Source organism: Procambarus clarkii, chromosome 64, assembly GCF_040958095.1.
Source record: "Procambarus clarkii isolate CNS0578487 chromosome 64, FALCON_Pclarkii_2.0, whole genome shotgun sequence".
NCBI lineage: Eukaryota > Metazoa > Arthropoda > Malacostraca > Decapoda > Cambaridae > Procambarus > Procambarus clarkii.
In genome coordinates, this window is record NC_091213.1 from 10,047,465 (window position 1) to 10,072,714 (window position 25,250).

General features: G+C 41.5%; 1 protein-coding gene across 3 annotated transcripts in view; it reads left to right on the top strand.

The window, feature by feature from the left end:
- LOC123769019 (protein artichoke) overlaps positions 1–25,250 on the top strand; it is a 46,037-nt gene that overhangs the window by 19,321 nt on the left and 1,466 nt on the right. For 2 of the 3 annotated variants that reach the window (XM_045759967.2, XM_045759966.2), the window contains 5 exons: positions 13,112–16,312; positions 16,701–17,042; positions 17,210–17,359; positions 18,835–19,047; positions 19,906–25,250. The exon at positions 19,906–25,250 is cut by the window's right edge and continues 1,466 nt beyond it. In XM_045759967.2, the coding sequence (XP_045615923.1) occupies positions 13,274–16,312; positions 16,701–17,042; positions 17,210–17,359; positions 18,835–19,047; positions 19,906–20,178 (4,017 nt within the window). In that variant the 5' untranslated portion in view covers positions 13,112–13,273 and the 3' untranslated portion in view covers positions 20,179–25,250. The remainder of the gene's footprint in view (positions 1–13,111; positions 16,313–16,700; positions 17,043–17,209; positions 17,360–18,834; positions 19,048–19,905) is intronic. The other variant, XM_069309179.1, reaches the window with a different exon arrangement.

The window sequence follows — 25,250 nt, forward strand, 5'->3', positions numbered from 1 at the left end:
TAAGATGAATACCAGAGAACGTGAATAAGACGACGTGTTTGTTTCCCACCACGGCCGTGTCTGGCTCTGTACGGCTCCATGTTGATCCACATTACTTCATGTTCCGCCATGTTGTCCCATGCTGTGCCATGCTGTGCCAGGCGTGGCCACACCGCTCCATGGGGCTGAGTGTGGATCAAGGGTGTCGTGTGTGTGTGTGTTTACAAGCTCAATATGATTCTCTGGGACTTTGTATGCTTTCGTGTTACCCCTTACGCTCCTATATATTTATTTGCTTACATCGCCACGATGTCATACGTCTCCGAACAAGTTGACTGTCTGCCTGCCTGTTACCGTCTTCCTCTGTTTAACTTTGCCTGTCTTACTTCCAGTTTTTTATAAAACATTGAACTCAAAGGACTACTGTGGACTTGCGTTCATCTCCGGGAAGGTATACTGAGTTTGTGTTTTGAAGTATTCTCAGAGACGATATTCCTCTCTTTGATTTGCAAAAATCCCCTGAATTAGGCAATAATATGAGAGCATTTAAACGCATGACGAGTGAATGAACTCTCTTGTGAATGGTATACAACCAAATAATAGTAAATATTCTTGCTATCGTAAATAACAATTTCGCTCGTTTTTAAACCGTTGCTTTCCGTTCTTTGATATGTATATATAAGGACATTAATGCAATCGTGATATCTTTACAGTAATTGTCGTCCAGATGTTTGCAATCACCACCGTTTTTTGTCACAAAACGTTACTGATTAAGGAGCATATATTTTATATATATATATATATATATATATATATATATATATATATATATATATATATATATATATATATATATACACTTGCCTAATCACGCAAGTTACAAGTATAGAACTTTTAGACACACAACACCCACCGGGAGACTTGAACCCTGGCCACCAAGATGGCAGGTACACACTTATACCCACTGCACTATACTCAGAGCCCTAAAGAGGTGGGAATTCTGGGGTATTTAACTCCCAGACAACCCATCTTCTCCAGGCAATGGTATAGTGAGAGGCAATTGACGTTTTCCATCAAGCCCTGTTATATGGGAGAACACGTGGTCCATGCTTAATGCTCACACTTGCCTAATCATGCAAGTTTCAAGTATAGAACTTTTTAGACACACAACACCCACAAGGGGACTTGAACCCTGGCCACCAAGATGGCCAGGGTCTAATCTCATTAAAGGCATTATAACATAAAAATGAAGGTAACTGAAGAAGTCCTATTAGTCTATATGAGGCACCTCGTATTTATATCAAGTGAGTAAGCCAAGGCTCACTCACTGACGTTGATTGTTCAACAAATATTCGGTGTGACATGTGTACTATAATCACATATTAAGCCACATGCAAATGACCTTCAGGTCAGGTAGAGAGATCGGGCCGGCTGCTACAGATAGTTAATGACCCTTGGAACTACCTGCTTGGCTACCTGGCCTGGCTGCACCATCTGCATATATCGGAAGCATTATGCAAAACCGGGTAAGATCCTGTATTTTGCTCAAGGGTGTTGCCTGTAAAGGTGGATTTGCGTGCTTGCTTGCAATCCTTGTGTGTGTGTGTGTGTGTGTGTGTGTGTGTGTGTGTGTGTGTGTGTGTGTGTGTGTGTGTGTGTGTGTGTGTGTGTGTGTACTAACCTATTTGGGCTTGCAGAGTTGAGCTCTGGCTCTTTTGTCCCTCCTCTCAACTGGTGTACAGATTCCTGAGCCTACTTGGCTCTATCATATCTACATTTGAAACTGAGTATCAAACTGTGTCCGCTTCCACCACATCACTGCCTAATTCATTCCATCTGTTAACCACTCTGACATTGAAAAAGTTCTTTCTAACGTCCCTGTGGCTCATTTGGGTACTCAGTTTCCACCTGTGTCCCCTTGTTCGAGTACCATCCGTGTGTGTGCGTTTATACTCACCATTGTATTTTGTTTACTTTCATCTACCTATATAGCTAAGGAAGAATAGGTATCCAGCCCGTCTATCAAGAGTATACCTGATGACACAATGTGTACAACTTTCTCTCTCTCTCTCTCTCTCTCTCTCTCTCTCTCTCTCTCTCTCTCTCTCTCTCTCTCTCTCTCTCTCTCTCTCTCTCTCTCTCTCTTTCCTTCTTTCTGTTTTCCTATGGTTTAAAAAGAAAGATCGAGTGAATTGTGTGATTCCACTTCTTGACCCGAGCACCGCCTGTTTCCTTAGCTTGTACCTTACATTGCACCTAACTCAGAAGTTGTTAAACTGACGAACCGTAAAACCCGTCAGTCAGTAAACTTGGGTTGTTGAAAAGTCATTAAGTGAAATAAATCAAATAAAGAAGAGAGTTGATTAATTAATCAGTTGACAGGTAATCAATTAATAAATGATTAAGTAATGCAATCAACTGATAGTTATTTTTCAATAAATGAGAGCAAGTAACAACAAATGGTATTGGAACTGTCGTAAGAAGAAGAAATGGTTAAAGTCTTGCTTGAGAGTGTGAGAGAAAGCTTAGGTTCTTGGGGTTTCCTCTCTCCCTTGTTTCCTTTTCATTCTTTCTCCCACACGCTACATTCTTTCTCCCCCATCTCTTCACTCTCCCTCCCTCTCTCTCTTCCTCTCCTTTACAATCTGTCCATTACACACTCTTTCCAATCTCCCTGCCTATCTCTAAACACTTCTGATTCTCTTTATCTTTTCCCCCTGTCCCTCTCTTTCTCACCTTCCCTGACCCCTCTCTGTTTCCACATCCATGACGCACTCCCTCCATCACTTTTTTTCTCTATCGTTCTCTATTTATCTCCTTTCTCCTTCTTTTCCATCCCCCACTGCTTTGCTCTCTCCCTACATCATCTGCTTTCAACCTCCATTCCTGACTCTTTTTCTCCCCACTTTCTCTCTACATACAATTCCCCCTATTCCTACTTCAGTTTCTCTATCCTTACATTCGTCTACTATTGTCTTTCTTTTTCTAGCTGCTCGCTCCCCCCCCCCATACAAGACCCCCACTCAAGCCTCAACTCCCAAATTTTTTTTAATATTACTTCTACGTTGTGAGGGGAAATGTTTCCTTCAACGACTCGAATGGTCCTTGATGAGCTCTTTGTGTAGCCCCCTCGGGTTGCCACGTGATAAGAGATAGTCTTAGAATACTCAATGTTGGGTTGTGGTGCATAGTCCCTTCGGGTTTGATATCTGATAGAGTCCAAATGTATCTGCTTGAAGGGGTTCTGGGATTTCTTCTGCTCCCCAGGCCCGGCCCAAGGCCAGGCTTGACTTCTGAGGACTTGGTCCAACAGGCTGTTGCTTGGAGTGGCCCGCAGGCCCACATATCCACCATAGCACAATACAATGTGGTTTAATACAGCACAAGTGACGCCGCTGCTGCGGCCCCAGAGTAAGAAATTATTTACACGTCAATTTAACTCCAACTCTCCCTCTTTCTCTTGCCTCTCTTCCTGGCTCTCTCTTCTCGCTCTCTCTCATTCTTCCCTCAACGCCTCTCTCACCTTTTTTTCCCCCTCCCCTTCTGTCCTTTATCTCCCCTGCTAGGTCATCCATAAATTCTGCACTACTCGCTAATTATCCCATTCTTCCCCACTTCCCCCCTCGCTAACTCTGAGTCCCATGGGGACACCCCTCCCCCACCTCCATGGGTATTCTTCCCAGTTATTTATTTCAGTCAACTCTCCCCTCCTCACTTACTTCTTCCCTTTCCATTTTCCTTCCTTTGCTTACTTCTCATTCTCAATCCTTCCCCGCCACATACTCATCCCTGTTACTTACTCGTCTCTCTTATTACTTCTTCCTACTTAGTAAATATCGTTTATCGCTCACCCTTCACACTAAAATCCTCACGGCAGAGTGGACAGTGCTCGGAGTTCGCAGTCCTAAGAGTCCGGGTTCGATTCCCAACAAAGACAGAAACAAATGAGCAGAGTTTCATTCACCTGCTGTTCACCAAGCTGTCAATAGCTACCTGGGAATCAGACAGCTGCTATGGGCTGCATCTTAGGGATATGTGTTTGAGAGGGAAATGTATGTATTAATAGATATGAGAGAAAATTGGAGGCGGGAGTCTGTACATTAGACAACCGAGATGTTGGGGAACATCTCCTTCTTAAAGTTTAGGCCTCTATTTACCTAGGTGTAAATAGGTACTTGAGATCTGGACAATCGCTGAAGGCTGGCTGCCTCGTGGGGGAAGGTTAGACGTTAGCCTAGAGTGACGTCGCTAATCCTATTCCACGACAATAGGAAATCATGAACACTAGGGGCCAACTACCTCTCATACTCCCTCATAAAACATACAATTACAACAACAACAAAAATGATTTATTTCCTACTTATGGAAAGTAGGAAATAAGTCCATTATTTATATATAATTTCCATAAATGTTTCCTATTTATGGAAACAAATATCTAGAAAAAACTTTAAGATTTCGTCTAAGTCCATGCCAGGAGGGATTAAGAAAGTTATCCCTCGGAAGTACCGCTGAGAACTCGCAGGTAGCGAGGTCCACAGAAAATGGGAAGTATCCTTAGGGATATACTCGCCTGTATTCAACCCCGAATATTATTCAGAGCTTTGAAGAGCCCTCGACTTTTTTTTGATGAGCTATTCCTACCTTTTTCTTGAGATTTAACAGGCAGACTCTTTCGCTGAGAAACACTCCATATATTCATATAAAATATCTATATATGTACTCATATATTTTACCTCTGTTCAAGTTGAAGTTTAAGTATGTTTATTGAGATAAGAAAGAAATACATCTCATAGGGATAGAGTAGCTTAGGCTATTTCTACCCCCCCCTTTACCTTTGCACCCACAGTGACATACAAAAGATCATGGTGGTGTGTTGGTTAAGGATGATTGTACCTGTGCAATTGCATAGTTGCAGCTGCATATGCATGATTTTAGTTGCATTTACATAGTTATAGGTTTATACCCGAAGCTGTAGGTACACTCTCAAAATTATATGTCCACTTATATAATTGTAAGTGCATACGCAAGGTATTAGGTAAGCCTTCATTTGTAAAATTTAGTCAGATCCATTGTGTTTAGAACTCATAGGCGCATGGTATGAGACACCTGAAAAGATATCACCTATTCACGATCCTGCAAGATCAATATACGATCTCCAAACTTTAAAGTTGCTCTGTTTTGGAATTAGCGAAGAATACCTTGCAAGCCTGAAAGATGCGTTATATTGAGATTACCAAAGGCAACATTTGAGCAGTGCGTTGCATATGTAATGAAGCATTCTATTACATTTGCATTTTTGTTTGCCTAATGTTTCACTTGCAATTAATTTTAATGTTATGACAGGGCTTGCCTCAGCGAAAAGAACCCAATAGTTTCTATTATTATTGTTGCATCGTTGACTTGATAAAAGTCTTACAACAGGATTTCTACTGAATTCACATTAAGTCTGGAGGCCCGTACTGAAGCCAGTCCAAGTGTTTACGTGTGAGCCACAAGCACTCGGGTGGAAGGGCAGAGTGGTCCTACACCTCACGTCCCAACTTCAGAAACACACAGCTCTCACATTAAATGTGATATATATATATATATATATATATATATATATATATATATATATATATATATATATATATATATATATATATATATATGGGAAGGGAGTACCACCTCTAGCTGGAAGAAGGGGGACCCATAGCCTCGGAGGAAACCACGCATAACGCATTAGAGGGAATGTTTAGATCCCCTCCAATACAGTTTCTGTGTGCTTTTCTCCTACCACCCCCTTCCTTGAATATTTTTTGTGCTTTATTATGCATTTGATGGTTACAAGATATACATGGGTTGATACAAATGATTATTATTATTATTATTATTATAATAAACCGATCTCTCTTAAAAATCCTCTTTTCCGAAGCTATTAAAGCGATTAATACCAAACTCGTTCTACAGAAGGATATTAGAGCCATCTTTAAGATCTGTTCAAGACGATATCCGGTTGATGTGGGCTTTTGGGTATTGGTCCGGTGTTATATCCCCTTTCCTCACCGCCTCCCAAACACCCCCGAGCCTTGCACGTTCGTCCTTCTCTATCTTGCCTATTCCACGAAACAAAATTTTGTATGTGGTGACCATATCTCTCCTGATAGTTGCATATTAAAGTGACTTGCTTATGTTCTTCAATCTTTCCTTGCCACTCATATATCTTGACTCCAGTGCAGGCTCGTAGCCTCTCTTGGTACTTTCTCCAGTTTTATTTCAGTTTTAACGAGGGCTTTAGACTGGTGCTGCATATTCCTTAATTGGTCTGACATGTGTGGTATATTTATTCATGAACGACTCCTCATCCAGATTTTTCTACGTATTTATGTGTGTGCGGGCGGTAAAGCTTCCTCACACAATAAGGGAACAGCTTCCTCACACATTGAAGGTAGATTCAAAGTTCTCAATAAATATACTAACCAAACCTAAATATTTCGCTTGTGGAAATATGTGTGAGAAGGAATATCGCACAAAGAATCATTGGGAAAGAAATGGGAGAGAACGGAAGTAGGAAAAGGGAGAAAGAGAGAGACAATGGTGAGAAGGGAGAAGGGAGGTAAGAAAGAGGGGGATTGAAGGAGGGAGGGGCTTAGAAGAGGAATGGGAATAGATACTAGAGGGTTGAGAGAGGAAAGATATTAAGTAGAGAAGGAGGAAGAGATGGAGGAAAAGATATAATAGGGGATGGTTGAGAAAAAGATGGGGGGAATAATGGAGTGGGTGTTGGTTGGGGGAAAGAGAAGAGGAAGTTTCCAGCTAAGGCAATATCGACTTTAAAGAGGATCTACTTCGTTCTGATGCCACTGCACTATAACGTCCATGTGTCTTTTGTGTTTCCAGTCTACGAGAGAGATTCTTCATTTTTGGATTCATTTGTGACAATTAAAGCATCGGGGTTCTATAAAATGTTTATGTAGAGTTAGATACATATTGAAGAGAAGTGGTACAGTTACATGGACCTTCGGGTATGGAGCTTCGACCTTCTGGAAGCGAGATCGTCGCTATATCGACCGATCGAAGTGGATGGAGTCAATCTACCCAAAGGCCACAGCAATTCCTGTACTGATTTTTTACGTATGCGCGTTTTTTGATAGAGAATTTGAACGTTTTGACTTACAGGCAAAAGTTGTCTAGCCAATTGTTTCTTGGGGTAAAGATTTTACTGCAAAGTTTGGTTAAGCTGTAAACATTGTTCCTTGTACTTAGGGTTTAGAATTTTAGAGTCTAGTTCTTGAAGCTTTTGTGAGACAGTGATTCTTCTGCCACAGCTCACATGAAGTATATGAGGCTTTTAACATAATTTAACTCATCAAACTATAGCTGTAAATAGACTTGTAGTGTATATGTGAACAAACTCTCTCAAGCTCATCAGTTCTGTAACTTGCTTCTCTAACCGAATAATGAGCATGTAGTTCCTGAACCATCATGTGCCTGAGTAACTTTTATCACCACCATTGACAGGATGGTAAGAATGTATAAATAATCTAAAACTAAATTCAGTTTGATGCGAAAACCGAGAGGACAATGATCTTGTCAGTATCATTACCGGTTATTATGATACCTGAGTTAAATTTAAGAAAAGAAAGAACACTCGTTCTTCCTCATGGACAGAGGATCCTATTATTATTACAGAGCGAGCTAAAGTGCTTCAGTTTGCTGATTGTCATAAACGAGACAAAACAGCTGACAATTTACTTGCATTCCTCAATGCCATCATAGATTTTCGCGAGCTTAAGGGTCAAGTTAAGAGCTCATATTGGGAGCAATTCCTACAAGGTATCAATATAACTACAACATTATCGGAAATATGAAACAAAATTAAAACCATTATCAAACTTTCAACCCCAGTTCAGCTTCATCGTACTCCTGCAGAATATGCTGACATGCTCTTAGCTCAATAGTCTAGTGTCTCAAAAATTTCTTCCGTTCTTTAATTATTGAATTGGAGAGATAAAACCTCTAATAAAAACATTAGAGACTAATCTTCCCAGTGATAGTGAAGTGAGTCATGCTAGCGATAGTGATAAAGTAAATTCTTCCAGCACCAGTAGTAATGAGAGACCATCTTGCACTCTTGAGGCTACTCCACCTACCTCTACCGAACATGAGTGTCAAATTTCCATGGATAATGGTGTTAGAGTAGTCATTGATCCACAGGGAGCCGGTCGGCCGAGACGGACAGCACACTGGACTTGTGATCCTGTGGTCCCGGATTCGATCTCGGGCGCCGGCGAGAAACAAGGGGCAGAGTTTCTTTCACCCTATGCCCCTGTTACCTAGCAGTAAAATAGGTACCTGGGTGTTAGTCAGCTGTCACGGGCTGCTTCCTGGGGATGGAGGCCAGGTCGAAGACCGGGCCGCGGGGACACTAAAGCCCCGAAATCATCTCAAGATAACCTCAAGATCCCTCACTGACACCCCCGCTAGATCATGATGAAACTCTGGACGTGGTTAAAGACAAAGAGCTTAAGATAATAGCAAATCATACTCTGGTAAAACCTAGGCAAAAGTACTATTACTAAGGACACACACGCGAAAAGGTTGGTTATGTTATCAAAGTGTTTAACGAGCTCAAATATTTCCTTCATTCCCTTGATACATAGCCATGGCTCATCAAACAAAAACAATTAAATTTTTGTCTTGGAAAATTTGAAGTGTTTATCTTCGGATATATTACGTAATCTTGTATGCTAAAATGAGAGACGTGGATGTGATCTGTTTACAGGAACCATATACGTCCACAACTATCAAGAAAGTTCCACTCAGGATACCTGGATATATAGCATATAACAACAATATTGGAACTGGTTTACTCACGTATGTTAAGTGTGGATTAATCTGTAAACTAATTAAAAATCACAAGAGTGATAGTATACATTATCATAAATTCAAATTACAAACTGCAAATAGCCATTTCCTACTGCATAACACGATCTAGTGTATTTAAAGCAGAACTGCTACCAAAGCCTACAGGTAACACAGCTATGTTATGTATGGGTGACTTTAATGCTCGTCACACTGCTCTTGGTGAGGTTCAGTGTAACAATAATAAAAAAGTCTTCTTGACATACCTTACTGATCATAATATTACTGTGTATGATACTGATAAACAGACCCACTTATTGGGAGGTAGACTGGGTTATGCGATTGGCTACAGCCTAGTAGACAGCAACAGTAACGTTAAGATCATCCCAAGACTAATATGTAATCATTTTGCAATATATTGTGAGTACAATGTAGCGGATATTAGGTCCAATCCTAGGGTCAAAATTAACATTCCAGAGAAACTATACTAAACTACAATGAGGTTGGAACAGCAAGACTTAGAAGCTGACACTCGATGCTACAAGGTGAAGATGCATGTACATACACGCACGCTCCAAGTAGCCTGAAGGTCATTCGATATCAACTGGAATAACAATGGATACGGGATAGTGAGAAGGAAGGCAGGCAGAGGGGTGGTGAGAGAGAGAGAGAGAGAGACAATGTAGGGAAGAGAGGTGTTCATTTAACAGGAGGGCGGGGCCAAGGCCAGAGGGGAGAGTCAAGAGGGAATAGAGCCTAGGGTGAGGGAGAGGGGAGAGCTCAGGTGACAGGATTCACTATGGGGGATCAACATAGGGGACGTGTTTGTGTACACGGATCCCCTAGAGTGTGAAGGGGAACTTCGTGACGCACAGGAAAGACCAGAGATGTTCCAGGAAAATGAAGAACAGTAGATAGGAGGCGAGGAATGTAAATTGGAGGTGAGGGAATCAGAGAGATCGTGGCAGTATAGCTCAGATCTCAAGAGATATAAATGGAGGCGAAGAGGTTTATAGAGGATCTGAAAGAGTGTTCAAACAGGTTTAGAAGGGAGAGAGAACGTGTAAATAGGAGGTAAACCATATGAAGTTACATACGCATTGTGAGTGAAAAGGTTTTTAGTTCAGTTAATTTATTTCGCATTCCATAAACCAACCTATGCTCTGTAGAGGAAAAAGTCACAGACGCACATAATAGGCTCAGGAACTGAACCCCAAAATTGATTTAGGAAAGCAAATTACAATTGTAATAAGCTAATGACAAAGTTTAATGAAAATTTCGATAATGGGATCGAGAACGACCACAAGTGCAGTCTCCAAGCTAAAGAACTTACGTTTGCGATTAGCTAGCGTTAAAATTTATTTGGAAATTGGAAATTGAGTTGACAGATAAGGAGCAGATGAGGGTGTGGACTAAAGAAGTAAAAATAGTACTGTTCGAGAGGTGTACAAGAGATGCAGAGGTGTTATGTAGTGGATGAAGGCGGTGATAAATTGGTGTCGAGGAGAAACGGGAGAAAGATGGTCAGCTGCCGGAGGATGATAAAAGGTGTAAAAGGGAGATGCGTAGAAAAGTAAAGAAGCGTAAGAACGGAACGTAGAGATGAATGAAAGAGAGATGTAATAACGTCGAAGGAAAAGGGTAGAATCGGAAGGGGGGGGAACGAATACGCCAAAGAAGGGAAGAAAGGGTATAAAAAATTAGAGTGATAGGGACCAAATAAGATGGACTAAAGAAAGGAAGAGGGAAGAGTGTTAATTGAAAGGGAGATAAGAGAAAGAGTTAGATGAAGAGAAGAAAGGCAGAAGAAAGAGAAAAGATCAGCAGGAAAAAAAAAAGATGGCATCAGACGAAGGGACAGTGAAAGGATTGAGTGGGCCGCATGTACCAGAGCCGCAAGTGTCCAGGGCCGCATGTGTCCAGGGCCGCATGTACCAGAGCCGCAAGTGTCCAGGGCCGCATGTGTTCAGGGCCGCATGTACCAGAGCCGCAAGTGTCCAGGGCCGCATGTGTCCAGGGCCGCATGTGTCCAGGGCGGCATGTGTCCAGAGCCGCATGTGTCCAAGGCCGCATGTGTCCAGGGCCGCATGTGTCCAGAGCCGCATGTGTCCAGAGCCGCATGTGTCCAGAGCCGCATGTGTCCAGGGACACATGTGTCCAGGGCTTCATGTGTCCAGGTGCTGACTGTTGGTCACGGAAATTGTGGTGCATCTCAGTGATGTACGTGAGTCCGGTGCTGATGCAGAGAGAGAGAGAGAGAGAGAGAGAGAGAGAGAGAGAGAGAGAGAGAGAGAGAGAGAGAGAGAGAGAGAGAGAGAGAGAGAGAGAGAGAGAGAAAGAGAGAGAGGGGGGTGGGGGGGAGAGACCACTACCACTTCTACCACCCCTACTACCACAACCACCACCACCCCACTACACCACCACTACCACCACCACCACCCCACCACCACCACCACCACCACACCACCACCCCACCACCCCACTACACCACCACTACCACCACCACCACCCCACCACCACCACCACCACCACCACCACCACACCACCACCCCACCACCACACCACCACCACCACCACCACTACCACCACCACACCACCACCACCACCACCACCACCACACCACCACCCCACCACCCCACTACACCACCACTACCACTACCACCACCACAATCCCTGCTGCAGCCGCTCAGGCTTGGAAAGCTGCAACAAATGGCCTAAGTTTAGTCTTCGTATGTCACATAGCTGCCGGCTAAAAATTTATTCTATGAAATTACTTACCCGCGGCTTGAAGTTATTGCTTTGAACAGAACATTTATTTATTTCAGCAAAAGATGAAGAACATGCAGTTTAATAAATCCCTGTAATGGAGGTCAAAATCATTTGCCACTAAATAACTCCTTTTAGCTCTGGTTTATGCTTCTGTCGATGACTGTAATGTTACTCTGGGTTGCATCTTTCATGTATAGAAAATCGGATCTTTCCTCTTCTTGGTTCCCCATTTCCCTCCTCTCTCCCTTTCCTTGTCTCTCTCTCTCTCTCTCGCTTTTCTTCTTCTCCCTCTTTCTTACCTCTTCTCCTCTCTCCTCTCTCTCTCTCAAAGCCTCATCTATTTTACCCACTTTTCCTTAAACTTTCCAATAAAATTACTTTGTTTATTATTTTTAACAACAAGTCTGACTCTCAAATCCCCGCTAAAACTAACTCATTTTACACAGCATTCCAGCCATCAATAATTCCCAGCGACATTTAGAGCGAGACACCAGCTTCAGAATAAACTAGCAGGCATTAATGCTTTCTGCATCTTACTTATAATTTAGTGGCTAAATTTTAATCCCATGATGCTGAGTTAGTTCTTGGTGGCTGTTGAACGTCTGTAGTTGTCTATTTGGGTAATTGTCTTTATGGCTCATATGGGCACTTAATTTCCACCAGTTTCGGCTGATGCATGTGCCCCTTGTGTTAAATAAACTGTTTCTGTCTACCCTGTCAATGCCTTTTAGAATCTTGTATGTGGTGATCATGTTTCCCCCCTAAATCTCCAGTCTTCCAGCTACATGGGGTATAATTCCCTTTCTGTGTAGTCTCTCCTCATAGCTCATGCTCCTCTGTTCGGGCACTAGTCTGGTGGCAAACCTCTGAGCCTTTTTTAATTTAGTTTTATGCTTGGCGAGGTATGGACTCCATGCTGGAGCTGTATACTCCAGGATTGGTCTGACATATGTGGTATACAAAGTTCTGAATGATTCCTTACACAAGTTTCTAAAGGACGTTCTTATGTTGGCCAACTTGGCATATGCCGCTGATGTTAACCTCTTGATGTGGACTTCAGGGGACAGGTCTGGTGTGATATCAACCCCCAGGTCTTTCTCTACAGTACTCAACTAATTGTGCTTGCGGGGGTTGAGCTCTGGCTCTTTGGTCCCGCCTCTCAACTGTCAATCAACAGATGTACAGGTTCCTGAGCCTATTGGGCTCTATCATATCTACACTTGAAACTGTGTATGGAGTCAGCCTCCACTACATCACTTCCTAATGCATAATGCATTCCATTTGTCAACCACACTCTGATGTGTGTGTGTGTGTGTGTGTGTGTGTGTGTGTGTGTGTGTGTGTGTGTGTGTGTGTGTGTGTGTGTGTGTGTGTGTGTCTTTGAAACTACATGTGCTGCAGGCCGAGCTTCGTCTCCTGGGCTCTGAATTTTACTAATCACCTTTTTCAATGACACCCTTGATTATTATCACAGGGAATGAAACTTATATTACATTCATTTGAATTTATTACTTTTCAGGACCGAAACTTTACTGCAGATGAAGATGATGACGGTGATGATTAAGCCACCCATGAGGTAGCACGGGCATGAATAGCCCGTAATTTACTGCAGAGAAATTCGATCCATTACGTACTCAACTTGCAGATACAGTATGACTGGAAGGTGAGGCGTCGGCGTAGGATGGACCGGGTGCAGCTGGTCATCCTGGTGACGGTGTGGGCAGCAGGAGGGTGGTGGCATGGGTCGAGGGCAGAGCAAGTCACCAGCACCGTCTGCCCGACCTGGGAGGAGAACCCCTGGTGCCCCTGTTACCACTTTGACGATGGCGTGTTCCTGGAATGCCCCATGGTGTCCCTGGGCACTGTGGCAAAGGTGCTGGGACTTGTCAGGCGTCCAGTCAAGTCCCTCAGTATATACGACCTGGACACTAACGTGACGGCATTATTGCCTGGGGTTTTCCTCAAGAGCGCCGGAGTTTCCAGTTTGCAAATCTCACATTCAAGTATTCAAAATATCGCAGATGGCAGCTTCCGCGGACTGGAAAAGTCGCTGCAGAGCTTGACAATTATGCACAGCCATTTGTCCACCGTACCAAAGGCTGCGCTACAGAAGCTCTCCAGGCTAAGGTCCTTAGATCTGGAAGCTAACAATATCACAGAGCTGCAAAGCTATAGCTTTTTTAATATGAATTTAATAACCCTCAACCTTAAAGGGAACGGGATAAAATTAATATCAGAATACGCCTTTGATGGACTAGAAGACAGTTTAGAAGAGTTAAATCTAATGAACAACAAACTTAAACAGCTTCCAATCCCAGCTTTACGGCGGCTCAGACAACTACGGACTCTGAAGGCCACGTGGAATCATATTTCAGACGTGGTGAGCGACGGGTATTCTCCCCTCCCAGCGCTCCATGTGCTGGACCTAAGCAGCAACCACTTCAGCGAACTCAATAGTAACACTCTGGTCGCCATGCCTGCCCTGGTGTCCCTCTCTGTATACATGAACGAGATCTCCCACGTCGCTGGAGATACGTTCATCCAGAACCCGAGTCTGCAGTCCCTCTACCTCAGCCATAACAACATTATGACACTCTCTCCGGAGACCTTTTCATACTCTATGTACCTCCGGGTGATAGACCTCGGGGAAAACCACCTCCACGCTATCAACGACGGCTTGTTCAGCAATCTTCCTGAGCTGCAAGAGGTGTTCCTCAATAACAACAACATCTTGAAGATCTGCAACGAAACCTTTGCCAACTCGACCAAGATCACCGTCCTCTATCTTCAGAACAACGAGATTCATTCAATCGAAAGTGGAGCATTTGCTAATATGGAATTGCTCTTCAACCTTCAACTGAGCTCTAACAACCTAGAAGAGATCCCAACGGGGCTGTTCTCAACCACCCGTGTATTAAATTCTCTGAGTTTAGATGACAACAGAATCACAATGCTAGCGAATGGAACATTTCGCCACCTTACTGAACTTCGAGAGTTAAGATTACAGAACAACAGACTCTACAAAATTGAGAGAGACGTCTTCTCCCCGCTCCCAAATCTCCTTGAGTTACACTTACAGAATAATCTCATAGACGTAATTGCAAAAGAAGCTTTCTCCTCTCTAGAAAACCTGCAGCACCTAAACTTAGAAGGCAACCGGTTGATAGAGGTACCTGATGCCTTGAGCCGGTATCCCGCAAATTTAATAACGCTAAATCTCTCAAAAAATCAAATTAAAGATTTTCACGCTGACGCTTTTAGGGATCAAAACAAACTGGAAATCTTCTGGATGAACGACAACAACATCACAACGCTTTTGAACATCTTGCTCAGAGATCTCTCTTCCTTGCAGGAGCTGTACCTGGAAAACAACCAGATCAACAACATCCAAGACAAGTGCTTTAAGGATATGAAAAAGCTTGAACATCTCTCCTTGTCCAGCAACCAGATGCAACACGTCAGTTCATTGCTCTTCGAGGGTCTGTCCTCTCTCGAATCTCTCCACATGGCCAATAACCATATTATGGACATTGAGCCACAAACTTTCCAAAAGCTGAAAAAACTGAAAGAACTTGATCTATCCAACAATCAGATCTTCGTGATACGGAGATACATGTTCGAAGGGACAATTCCCATCATGAAGCTTAACCTAATGGGGTCCATGATTAATGAGATCGATGCGGATGCTTTCAGTGACCTGTTGTATCTGGAGGACCTCAACTTGAAGAGGAACATGCTAACTCACCTCAATAGACTCTACCTCAATGTTAGGAGTATTAGGAACCTCAACCTTGCTGAAAATAAGTTTGAAAACATCGAGGAAGACTCGCTGTACAGCTTGCCCAATATGGATACTTTAGACATGAGCGGATGTCAGCTTAGCAGACTCCCGCCTCACTTGCTGGCCGAAGCGTCCGAACTTCGGTGTCTCAACCTGGCCAAAAATAACTTTGAGACTCTTACTGCCGCACTCTTCCAGAAGATGCGAGGCTTGAGGGAAGTGGATCTTTCATACAACAACCTAACCAATAGAATTATAACTTCCTTGGAAGGTCTTTCGAAGCTTGAGGTCTTAAAGCTGAATGGTAATCCTTTAGAGGAGCTAAACGGCTCTTTGAACGAGATGGTGGGACTACGAGAGATCTACTTATCAGAAACTAAGCTGAAACGAATGGACAACACAATATTTGCCAATCTGAAGCATCTGAAGCACCTGGACCTTGCGAACAATAGCCTGACGGAGATTACGCCTGGAATCTTTGCTAACCTGAGCATCGAAGAACTTAATCTGGCGGACAACCGCTTCAGCCAGATTCCCAACGCCATGTTCCTGGACAGGATGCCTGCAATGCGTATCCTGAATATGTCTGGTAATCCTCTGGAGCGTATCTCAGGTCTTCCGGTTGATGGCGTACCGCCCTTAGCCGTCCTTCAGGAGCTCCATGCTGCTAGAACCAACCTGACGCTGATCACGAGCCATGATCTGCTGCTCACTCCGAACATTCGCGTCCTCAATCTCGAGCACGCTGCCATCGCCAAAATCTCCCCTGGTGGTTTCAGGAATCTCACGCAACTCACCCACCTCAATCTCGCCTATAACCGCCTCGAGATTCTTCCCCGAGAGAGACTTAGAGGTCTCAAGTCTCTCTCACACCTCAACCTTACGGGAAACAGTCTCAAAAAGCTTGATCAACTGCCCTCGGGATCACATTCTCTGAAGGTGAGTAATATTCTGATCCTGTTTGTATGCGTTCATAAAAAAGTAGATTTTCCAATTATTTGGGTCCTGGATGCTCAAATGACTGTTGAGCAGATTATCGTAATCCATTTGTGTATTCACTTTTAAAAGTAATAATTTAAACTTATTCGTCTTTAATTTTGGGCAATAATAGGGAAATTGTTCAATCACTCCATTCGCATTTGCTTTCGAATGAATGCAATACCACATGCTCTATCATCCTCCCCAGTGTAACAATGGGAGCTGAATCAGTCGCAGTATAATTAAATAATTCTGCAGAGATTCCAGAAATAAACCGTGAACTCTTCTATTATCTGTTCTTTTAACAATTACTCTCATTCTAACGAGGCTCTATTCTCACCTTCGGCAGGTATTGGACGCCTCGGCTAACATGCTGACCGAGCTCACTGAGTCGATCTTCAAGCACGGCGGCGGAGTCGAGAAACTTGTGCTGGCATCGAACTGGATCACCGCCATCCACGCCCGAGCCTTTGTACCGCTCGGCAGACTCCAGCACCTCGATCTCTCCAACAATTACCTGGAAAGACTGAACATACTGTCCCTGGAACCCATCGAGAGGAGCTTGGAAACCCTCAAGCTGGCAGGAAACCCTTGGAACTGTGGTTGTGAGGTGAATGAACTCTGGTCGTGGCTTCAAGACCATCTTTCCTACGTCACCGATCCTACGGCCCTCAACTGTGACATGCCCAAGGTGAGAACACTGTATACCCGTGTATTTATATGGACGACGTTGACTTCAATTTCGATTACTACTGTTACTGCTTGGATCCAATTATGGTGACTAGTTACAGACATTAATATTAATGTCTGTTATTCTTGCTTATACAATGGTAGTGGCTTCATTTTCTCTCCCTGTAGGCACTGAACGGCCAGTCCTTCCTGCTGATGTCGTCGTCGTCGTTCTGTCCTCAGCCGGTGATCCTTCGTCTGGCGATTCAAGACATCCAGAGTCAGTCGCTGCTGGTGTCGTGGCAGGCTTCCAACTCCTCCTCTGTTTATGGCTTCAAGGTTAGTATATTTAACCCTTAAGGTCAGTATATTGGGCTGCAGGATCAGTTTGTTGGTCCCTCAGGGTGAGTATGTTGATCCCTCTGGGTCAGTATGATAGGTCTTCAGGTTCAGTATATTGCCCGCCTTCTTGGGCAATATATTGGATCCTTAGGATCAGCATCTTAGGCTATATTGGCTTTAAGGGGTCATGGTTTTGGACTTCAAATTCAGAATGCTGAGCATTTGGGTCAGAATTCTGAACCCTGAAGCCTCACTTCGGTCTGAATGGTTCCATTACTTCGACATTCCAGTTCAGTATGTTGGCCTTGGAAGTAATATGTGCTGGAATTCTAGGTCACTATACTAGACTCCTAGATCACTATGCTAGACTTCTAGCTCCCAATGTTAGAATTTGGGTCACAGTGTTAATATTCTTCTGCTTAATAAACATCATGACGTCTCAAGGTCGAATAACAAATTTAACTTCTGAGGTTCCTTTGGGAACTAATCTGAATTGTTGCATATCAGTGATTAAGTAATTATCAAATGAAGGCACCAAGCAGGGATGAGTAATCGACTCTCCAATAATATAATTTCTGATCTTTGTGGTACCTATGAATTTGTTGAAGTTGTCTATACTGAAATTAAACACTGATTTCTTTCTAAGATCTTTATTTTCATTATTCACTTAATATTGCATTGCCTTAACTATTATGAATAGATTAAACGTAGATTCACTGCTTAATTGAGTTTATGTATTCATACTTTTATATTTGTAGCATATTTCGGAGGGATATATCCCGTTTTATTACAATTAATAATATAATTTTTTTGAAGTAAGTTTATTTAAAAAACTATTTGTAATTTTTTCATAATTACCTCCCATTCCCTTAACGGGAAAGGCCAAATATTCAGGGTCACGACTTAAAAAATAAATATTAAAGATAGTTTAGTAAGTACTATTTAATTCAATTAATTAAAAATCAAATCTGAAAACCTTTTTTTCTAAAAAGGCTCCGAAAAACAAGATCTGCTGAAATTCACTGTAGCTAATGGCTTATCATTGTCATTACTTCTATTATTAGTGTATTTATATATAATTAGAATTGTCTTTGATACAATTCACTCAGCTTTTGTATTTGTGTACTACTAACGTGAAATTAATCAGCCCGTCTCTCTCTCTCTCTCTCTCTCTATTCATATTTATTCACGTATCTCTTATTTCTCGGTCCGTTTCTCCGTCTATCACCTTGCCTTATACTCTTCTTATCCATTAACTTCATTTTCCACTCTTTCTCCTTTCTGTCTTTATCATAATTTGAACCGTCTCTCCCCTTTACTCACTGTTGTGTTCATCCCTGTTTCCTCCTCTCTTCCATTTCCACTCTCTTCTCCTCTCCCTCCCCACTTCTCCCACACTTCCCATCCGTACCTCTTTCTCTCTCTCTACCTCCTTCCTTTCTTCTATTTTCTATCCTTTCTCTGGTCCACAGGTGTCGTTCCAGATGACAGCAGGAGACGGCAGGATCCTGGGGGGTCTGAACACCCGCACCCTCCCGCCTACCCCTCGCACTTTCCAGCTTGAGGAGCTCCGTCCAGGCAGCAGTTACTTGGTGTGTGTCCAGGGACTGTCCTCTTCTCTTCGCCCCGTCAGCAGAGCCAGGCCTCACACTAATCAGGATGCCCTTACTACCCAACAACCTCCGGTAAATGTGGCTTTAGTTCGGCGTAGTTTGGATCAAACTGACGAAAGGTCAACCTCCCAGCAAACACACACATATAAACCTTACGACAATATTATACAACATGGACACAGGGTTTTTGTGTTTTTTAAAGGCAGTTGTGAAGATTTTGTTGCTACCAAAAGTTCGGGGTAGGGTTTAGAGTTTTTGCTGAACAATCACTCATCTCGACACGGGCGAAGGTTCACCAGAATTGGCACAGGTTTAATTTGCGATTTGAGTGAGTTAACTTTCCTTTCCCCGGTCGGATGTTGGTTTACCTCAGTATAAATTTGGTGTACATAAATTTTGATTACGTGTACAATAACTACTTACACACAAGTAAAATTGATCTCAAATCCCATGTATACTCGTCAACTTGAGCACTGAGCACGTGATTTATAATTGTACACACACACAAACCTGAACACAAGCAACTTGTATCTGATCAAGATACACTAATAAATGTACATTCTTGTGGTCTTTTCACTAATTACTTCTCCAATACATGAACATATTGGTTCTCAAATACTATTACAATTATTTCGTTTGATTATTGTTTTATTTATATTGTCATTTTTATACATGTGGATGAATAATGTGTCTCTTCCTCTCTCTACCCCTCTCGATATATCTCTGCATCTCCGTTCTGTATTCCTCTCTCTCTTGCTCTCCTTTTATCTGTCTTTATCTCTGCTTTGCTGTCTCCATCCCTCGCTATCTACACCCTTCACTTTCCACTTTACCCTCCCTGTCTCTCTCTCTCTCTCTCTCTCTCTCTCTCTCTTGATCTAGCCTCTATGCCCTCAATCCACAGTAACCAATTTCGCTTGGCATGAACAGGATCTGGAAACCAAGTGCACGCGAGTGAGGACGCTGGACCAGCCCCAGGCACAGATCGTGCTCAACAACCGGTTGGCCATCATTATCGGGGTGTCACTGGGCATCATCATCTTCGTGGCCGTGGGTACCGTCATTTGCTGCTGCCAGCTGTGCAAAAACAAGAGGGAGCCCGTCAAGCCAGACACGCCCGGCACCCAGGATTACCTCTCCTACAGACACTTCTCAATTCCTGGCAACGAGGCGAATTCCTATGAGGGATATACGGCGTGTTAGATGTGCATAGATGACATTTAGAGGGGAAAACGGATTCGTGAAGTTGGTCTGGACTGATATGGTGTTGTTATCTTGATCTATCAACGCTCAATCAGGTGTTTTTTTCCGCTCCTCATAACAGAAGCCCGACTAACGCGATTATATAACGCTTTGAAACGCACAGATTGAAATGTGAAACTAATTAAATTCTCGTGTTAACTTTGTTGAAATGACATTATATATTTTCAAAGCTGTAATGTGATTATGGTAAATCATATAAATACATTTAAACAAATTCGTTGGCCGAATAAAATGCAGGTTTACCTATGAAATCAGGTTTGCAAGGGTTTTCTATTAAACTCAAGAACCTTAACGATTTTCAGTGACTATAAGATGTGAATTAATAGCATTGAATCTGCTTCGATACGGAAAAAGCTAGTCTAATGCTGCCTCTGAATATATATATATATATATATAATTTTCGGGAATTCAATTCAATTCATTCAATGTGAATTGAATGAGTTTCGGGTGATTATCTATTGGATGGCAATGAAGGAGTCTCAGGACAGTGAAACGGAAAACACTTGAAAGTGATTAAGAAGTGAAGGTGATTGAGAAGTGAAGGTTATTGGGAAGTAATAATGACGATGGCTTAGTGGTGTTTGATAACGCAGTATCATCATTATTCATTATATTTTTCATGATCAACTTTCTCATTAAACATTAGATGTTGTGTATTTCAGTATGAATATAATAACAATAACCTATTTTTATTCCTATTATTTTAATATAATTATTAACTACAATTATTATAGGTATGCATACATGTATTATTCTCATTTATTGTCATTGAAATTATTTTTGTGTGTGTGAGATTTAAGAAAATTTAATTATGTTATATCCCATAAAAGCCTCTATGTGAATTGAAAATATTAAATCAGTTACAGCATACCATTTTAGTGAAATAATACTGTCGAATTAAACCTGTGTAACCAAAATTAGAGTATACCCCATGAGTGTACCCGGGTATACTTCTTTGATTGCCAATTAACATGGCACTGTGAGGGTTTCTCGCAAATTGTAAATAGTTGTACAAAATGATAGTTGATAAGAAAACAAATGCTCTCTGCTGTGTTCTTGTGGTCTCGAGGTCACTATTGGCATCGCAAGGGCCATGTGTGGTGCTATTCTTTATGTTGGTTGACGTGTCTTGTAGGTTACTACAGTGGTGTGTGAGTTAATCATCTACAGCGTTCTGCCTTTGATCTAAAGCCACTGCCTTTGATGCAATGAATTTGAAGCACGCGAGTGTTTGTTGATCGCGATTATTTTGTTCGTGGTCTCATTCAAGAAATTCAAAACAATTTGACGCAAATTGTTTGGGGTTTCTTCAATGAGGCCACGAAACCAGGAGCGTCTCCAGTAATCTATCTCATCGATGGTTAACAGTACCCTCAGAGGCATCAAATGTAGATGACACAGCTGTTTATGTGTGGCCCAACGACACAGAATACTGCAGTACTCATCTGTGGGCTATCGACACAGCACCCTTCTGCAGTACTCTGCTGTGCTCCAACAACACAGCAACCCTCTACAATACTCTGCTGTAGACCAACGCCACATCACCCTACTGCAGTACAGTACTTAGCTATGAACCAACGGCAAAGCTCCCCTCTGCAGTACCTCAGGCTTGTCACGCATACAATTAAACCCATGCTTTGAGCTTATGTCATGTAACACATAATGCTGTACGACAGACACGCAAGAGAAGCTCAAAATGTAATTTATAAGTCATTTAAAACCAAAGAATTTACTGAGAGAAACGACAAACTACTGTTGCAGAACAGAATAACAGCATAACTAATAATAAAATCACAATAAAAGTATACAACTAATGAACTAATTTAGAAATCGGAAAACCGAAGAGATATTATCAACAACAATAAGAAAATATAACACATTGAACAAATTAGAAAATGTGTGTGATGTGAAAATAGCACAAACAGAAGATGAAAAACAGACGAGAAAAGTAAATAGTAAATAAAATATAATTAAAAATAGGGAGATATAAATAGGAGACGAATGCGTCGCCAAGAAGACAATCATTTTAAAGGGAGAGCTGCCAGCGTTTAGAACCGAGAGTGGAGATGGTTCCACGAAGCTGGAAAGGGCGGTGGCAGTGAATAACTTACGATGGTCTGGGGTTACAGGGTCATTAAGATTGTAATTTCTCCCACACTCGGTCACGATGCTAGGTCATCGTGACTGAGGTCATCAAGGTCATCAAGATGCCAGGTCACTGTGTTGTCAGAATACTTGAGTGCAGCGTCACTAGATTGCATGATCAATAGCTTGTCTGGCCCTCAGATTGCCATGCTCATAGGTTGACATACCCTTAGGTTGCCAGATCATCAAGCTTCCAAGTAATCAGGTTATCTAGTCATCAACCACCCGTATACCCCCAGGGTTATCAGATCATTAAGTTATCAACTAACAGACCCTCTGCTTTACAGGTCCTATCAATAAGGTCTCAGGTGACTATTTTATTAAGTTACTAGATCACCAGGTCACTAGTCTCACAGAACACCAGGTCACCAGACTCAGAGGGCACCAGGTCAGTGAGCGGCGCAGCTGAGCGGTGGCAATTAGGCAGACGACATCTTCCCTATTCTAATGGAATTATTTTTTTACCTCCGGGATAATGAGAGCAGTGGTGACTTTGTCGAGAAAGGTCATCTAGGTCTTCAAATTACGGCTTTTGTGACCTCTTGCGATAAGGTCGAAGATTGTGAGGGTTAGTTTTGGTCCTTAAAGTGGATAAAATGACACGCAATTACTGGTCTTGTTTTCATGTACTTTAGGGTAGAGCACTACATCTGGTAGATATTGAACGGCTCAGTGTTTTCAATTATTAATCAAATGATCTCGATTCTTAAGGTCACAAATAGAGTGAAACTTGAAATCTAGGCAAAAAGGACAGTTGCATTATATTATTGTTCTGACGTATTTTAAGTTAAGATCGAATATTTAGGATAAGTTTTATATTAATAGAATTTACTAAAGGCTTATTAAATTATGGGTCATTCATCCTACTATCTTCACGTTGAAATATAAAAATGCAAAAGAAATTTTTAGAAGGGAAATCCAATTTTAGATTTTTAACCTTTAAACTTTGCTATAAAAAAAATAAGTTTCATGAAAGAATGCGATGTTACTGCTCTCACAATAATATTATGTAACTTTAGAAGCATTATGTCATCTGGTCTTAACATCGACGATAAAGAAGCGCAAGTTCGCTCAGAAATCAATGAAAGATAGTCAAGAAGCAGGGTTAAGGCCACCTTACATAGAGACAAATTATGTATGGAATCCCGAATTTGAACGAATTGGTTGAGATTTCATTTAAGTATTACTTTTGTAATCATTACAATTTTCCAATAGTAAGTAATTATTTAAATCAATAAACCATTCTGAATTTTGGACCTCTTTAACAAAAATACTTCACTTGTCCAAGGAATTAGTGAATTGGTGTCCCAGTTCTTAAGCATTTAAATTAGTGAAGCTAATTTAAGTTAACATAAAAGCAAAGAATTCTGGAAACTGTAGAATGTTAAATGGCCTATGCGAGTCACCATCTATTTACATCAAATAAAACCCATTCATATATATCTCTAACCGATGCTTGAAATAGTCCAACGTCCACTAAATCCTTTAGTTAATTAGGTGAGTTGATGGAATATTAATTAATTCATAAAACAACTAATCATTCCAATTCGTCTACGAACCCATTAGCTAAACTACCAAACAGTTTTGAAGGCAATTTTAATTGACGAACAGATATGCATCGAATTCTAGACTTAGTTTTTATATATCATAAAGTCGAAATTGTATGATGCTTAGAGGGGTCATGAGAGATGTATTCAGTTATTATATTTCATCGTAGCTATTAATAATAAATACGATAATAGCATTATTGCTGACATTTGTATCAACGCAACCTTCACCTTATTCTTACGTTATTTAAACGTTATTAACATTTTTATAAGGCAAACAAACGTTGAAGATAAGTTGTGTGTTTGTTGTGAAATTATTCATAACATGGCCACTCTTTCCTTAGAGATCTTTTATTTACCGATTATATTTCCAGTAGCACATATGTTAAAATGCCTTGGATGAATAGACCAGGTTCTGATCTATTAATGGGAAAGAATGGCTTTCTTATTTTTCTACTTATCTATCCAAGGTTGGAGGCCAGACTTGTGAAGTCAAACTCATGCAAATTTACATGATGAACTGCAACCCATCCTCCTAATTAGATAGTATTTTTTGTAACTGTGTGTGGGTCAGGTTCTGGTTCTGATCTATTGATCCTCACGGATGGGATGCGCAGCCTAAGGGTTAAGACATCTCTGAAGAAATGCTGTGATGTGTCATGAAAAACGTCCCTATAACAACACGAATGACGCCTCAGAAGCACCGCATGATATGCAGCTGTTGTATCACGAAAAGAGCCTCTGCAGCAACAGAAAATGCGCAAAGGACGCAAGCAAAGAACACCAAACAGTCACCATGGAATAAGCAACTGAAGCAAGCGAAAGACAATTCCGAAAGCTCAAATTATGAGAAGGCAGCAGAATGACAGATAGGACAGAAATTCTTGATTGAAAGAAAATGTTGAGGTTGAGAACGCACACCTCAGAAATGCTCTCGCATTCTTCAAGGATTTATTGATGACTAAAGCTTCGACTTGTACAGCAAAACTTTATTTTGGTTATTGGTTTGGTCTTTTCGGTGTTAATGTAAATAGCTATTATATATTCCACTAAATATACAGTAACAAAAATATAAGTAACAAAATTTAAAATGCTCCTGATTATTCAATGTTTGCAAATATTTAAAATTCTTTAACAGAACATTAAATGGATCGCAGATAATATAAAAATAAAATGTGTTATCAAAGATTTTATTCTTAAAAAATTATAAATATTTTAACTAAAGTAATATACATAAAACAAGAGAATAGTACTTGCCTTATCGTTTGGTGTATTAAACCTATACACAAAGGATATTATAGATGAGTAAATTAACGAAAC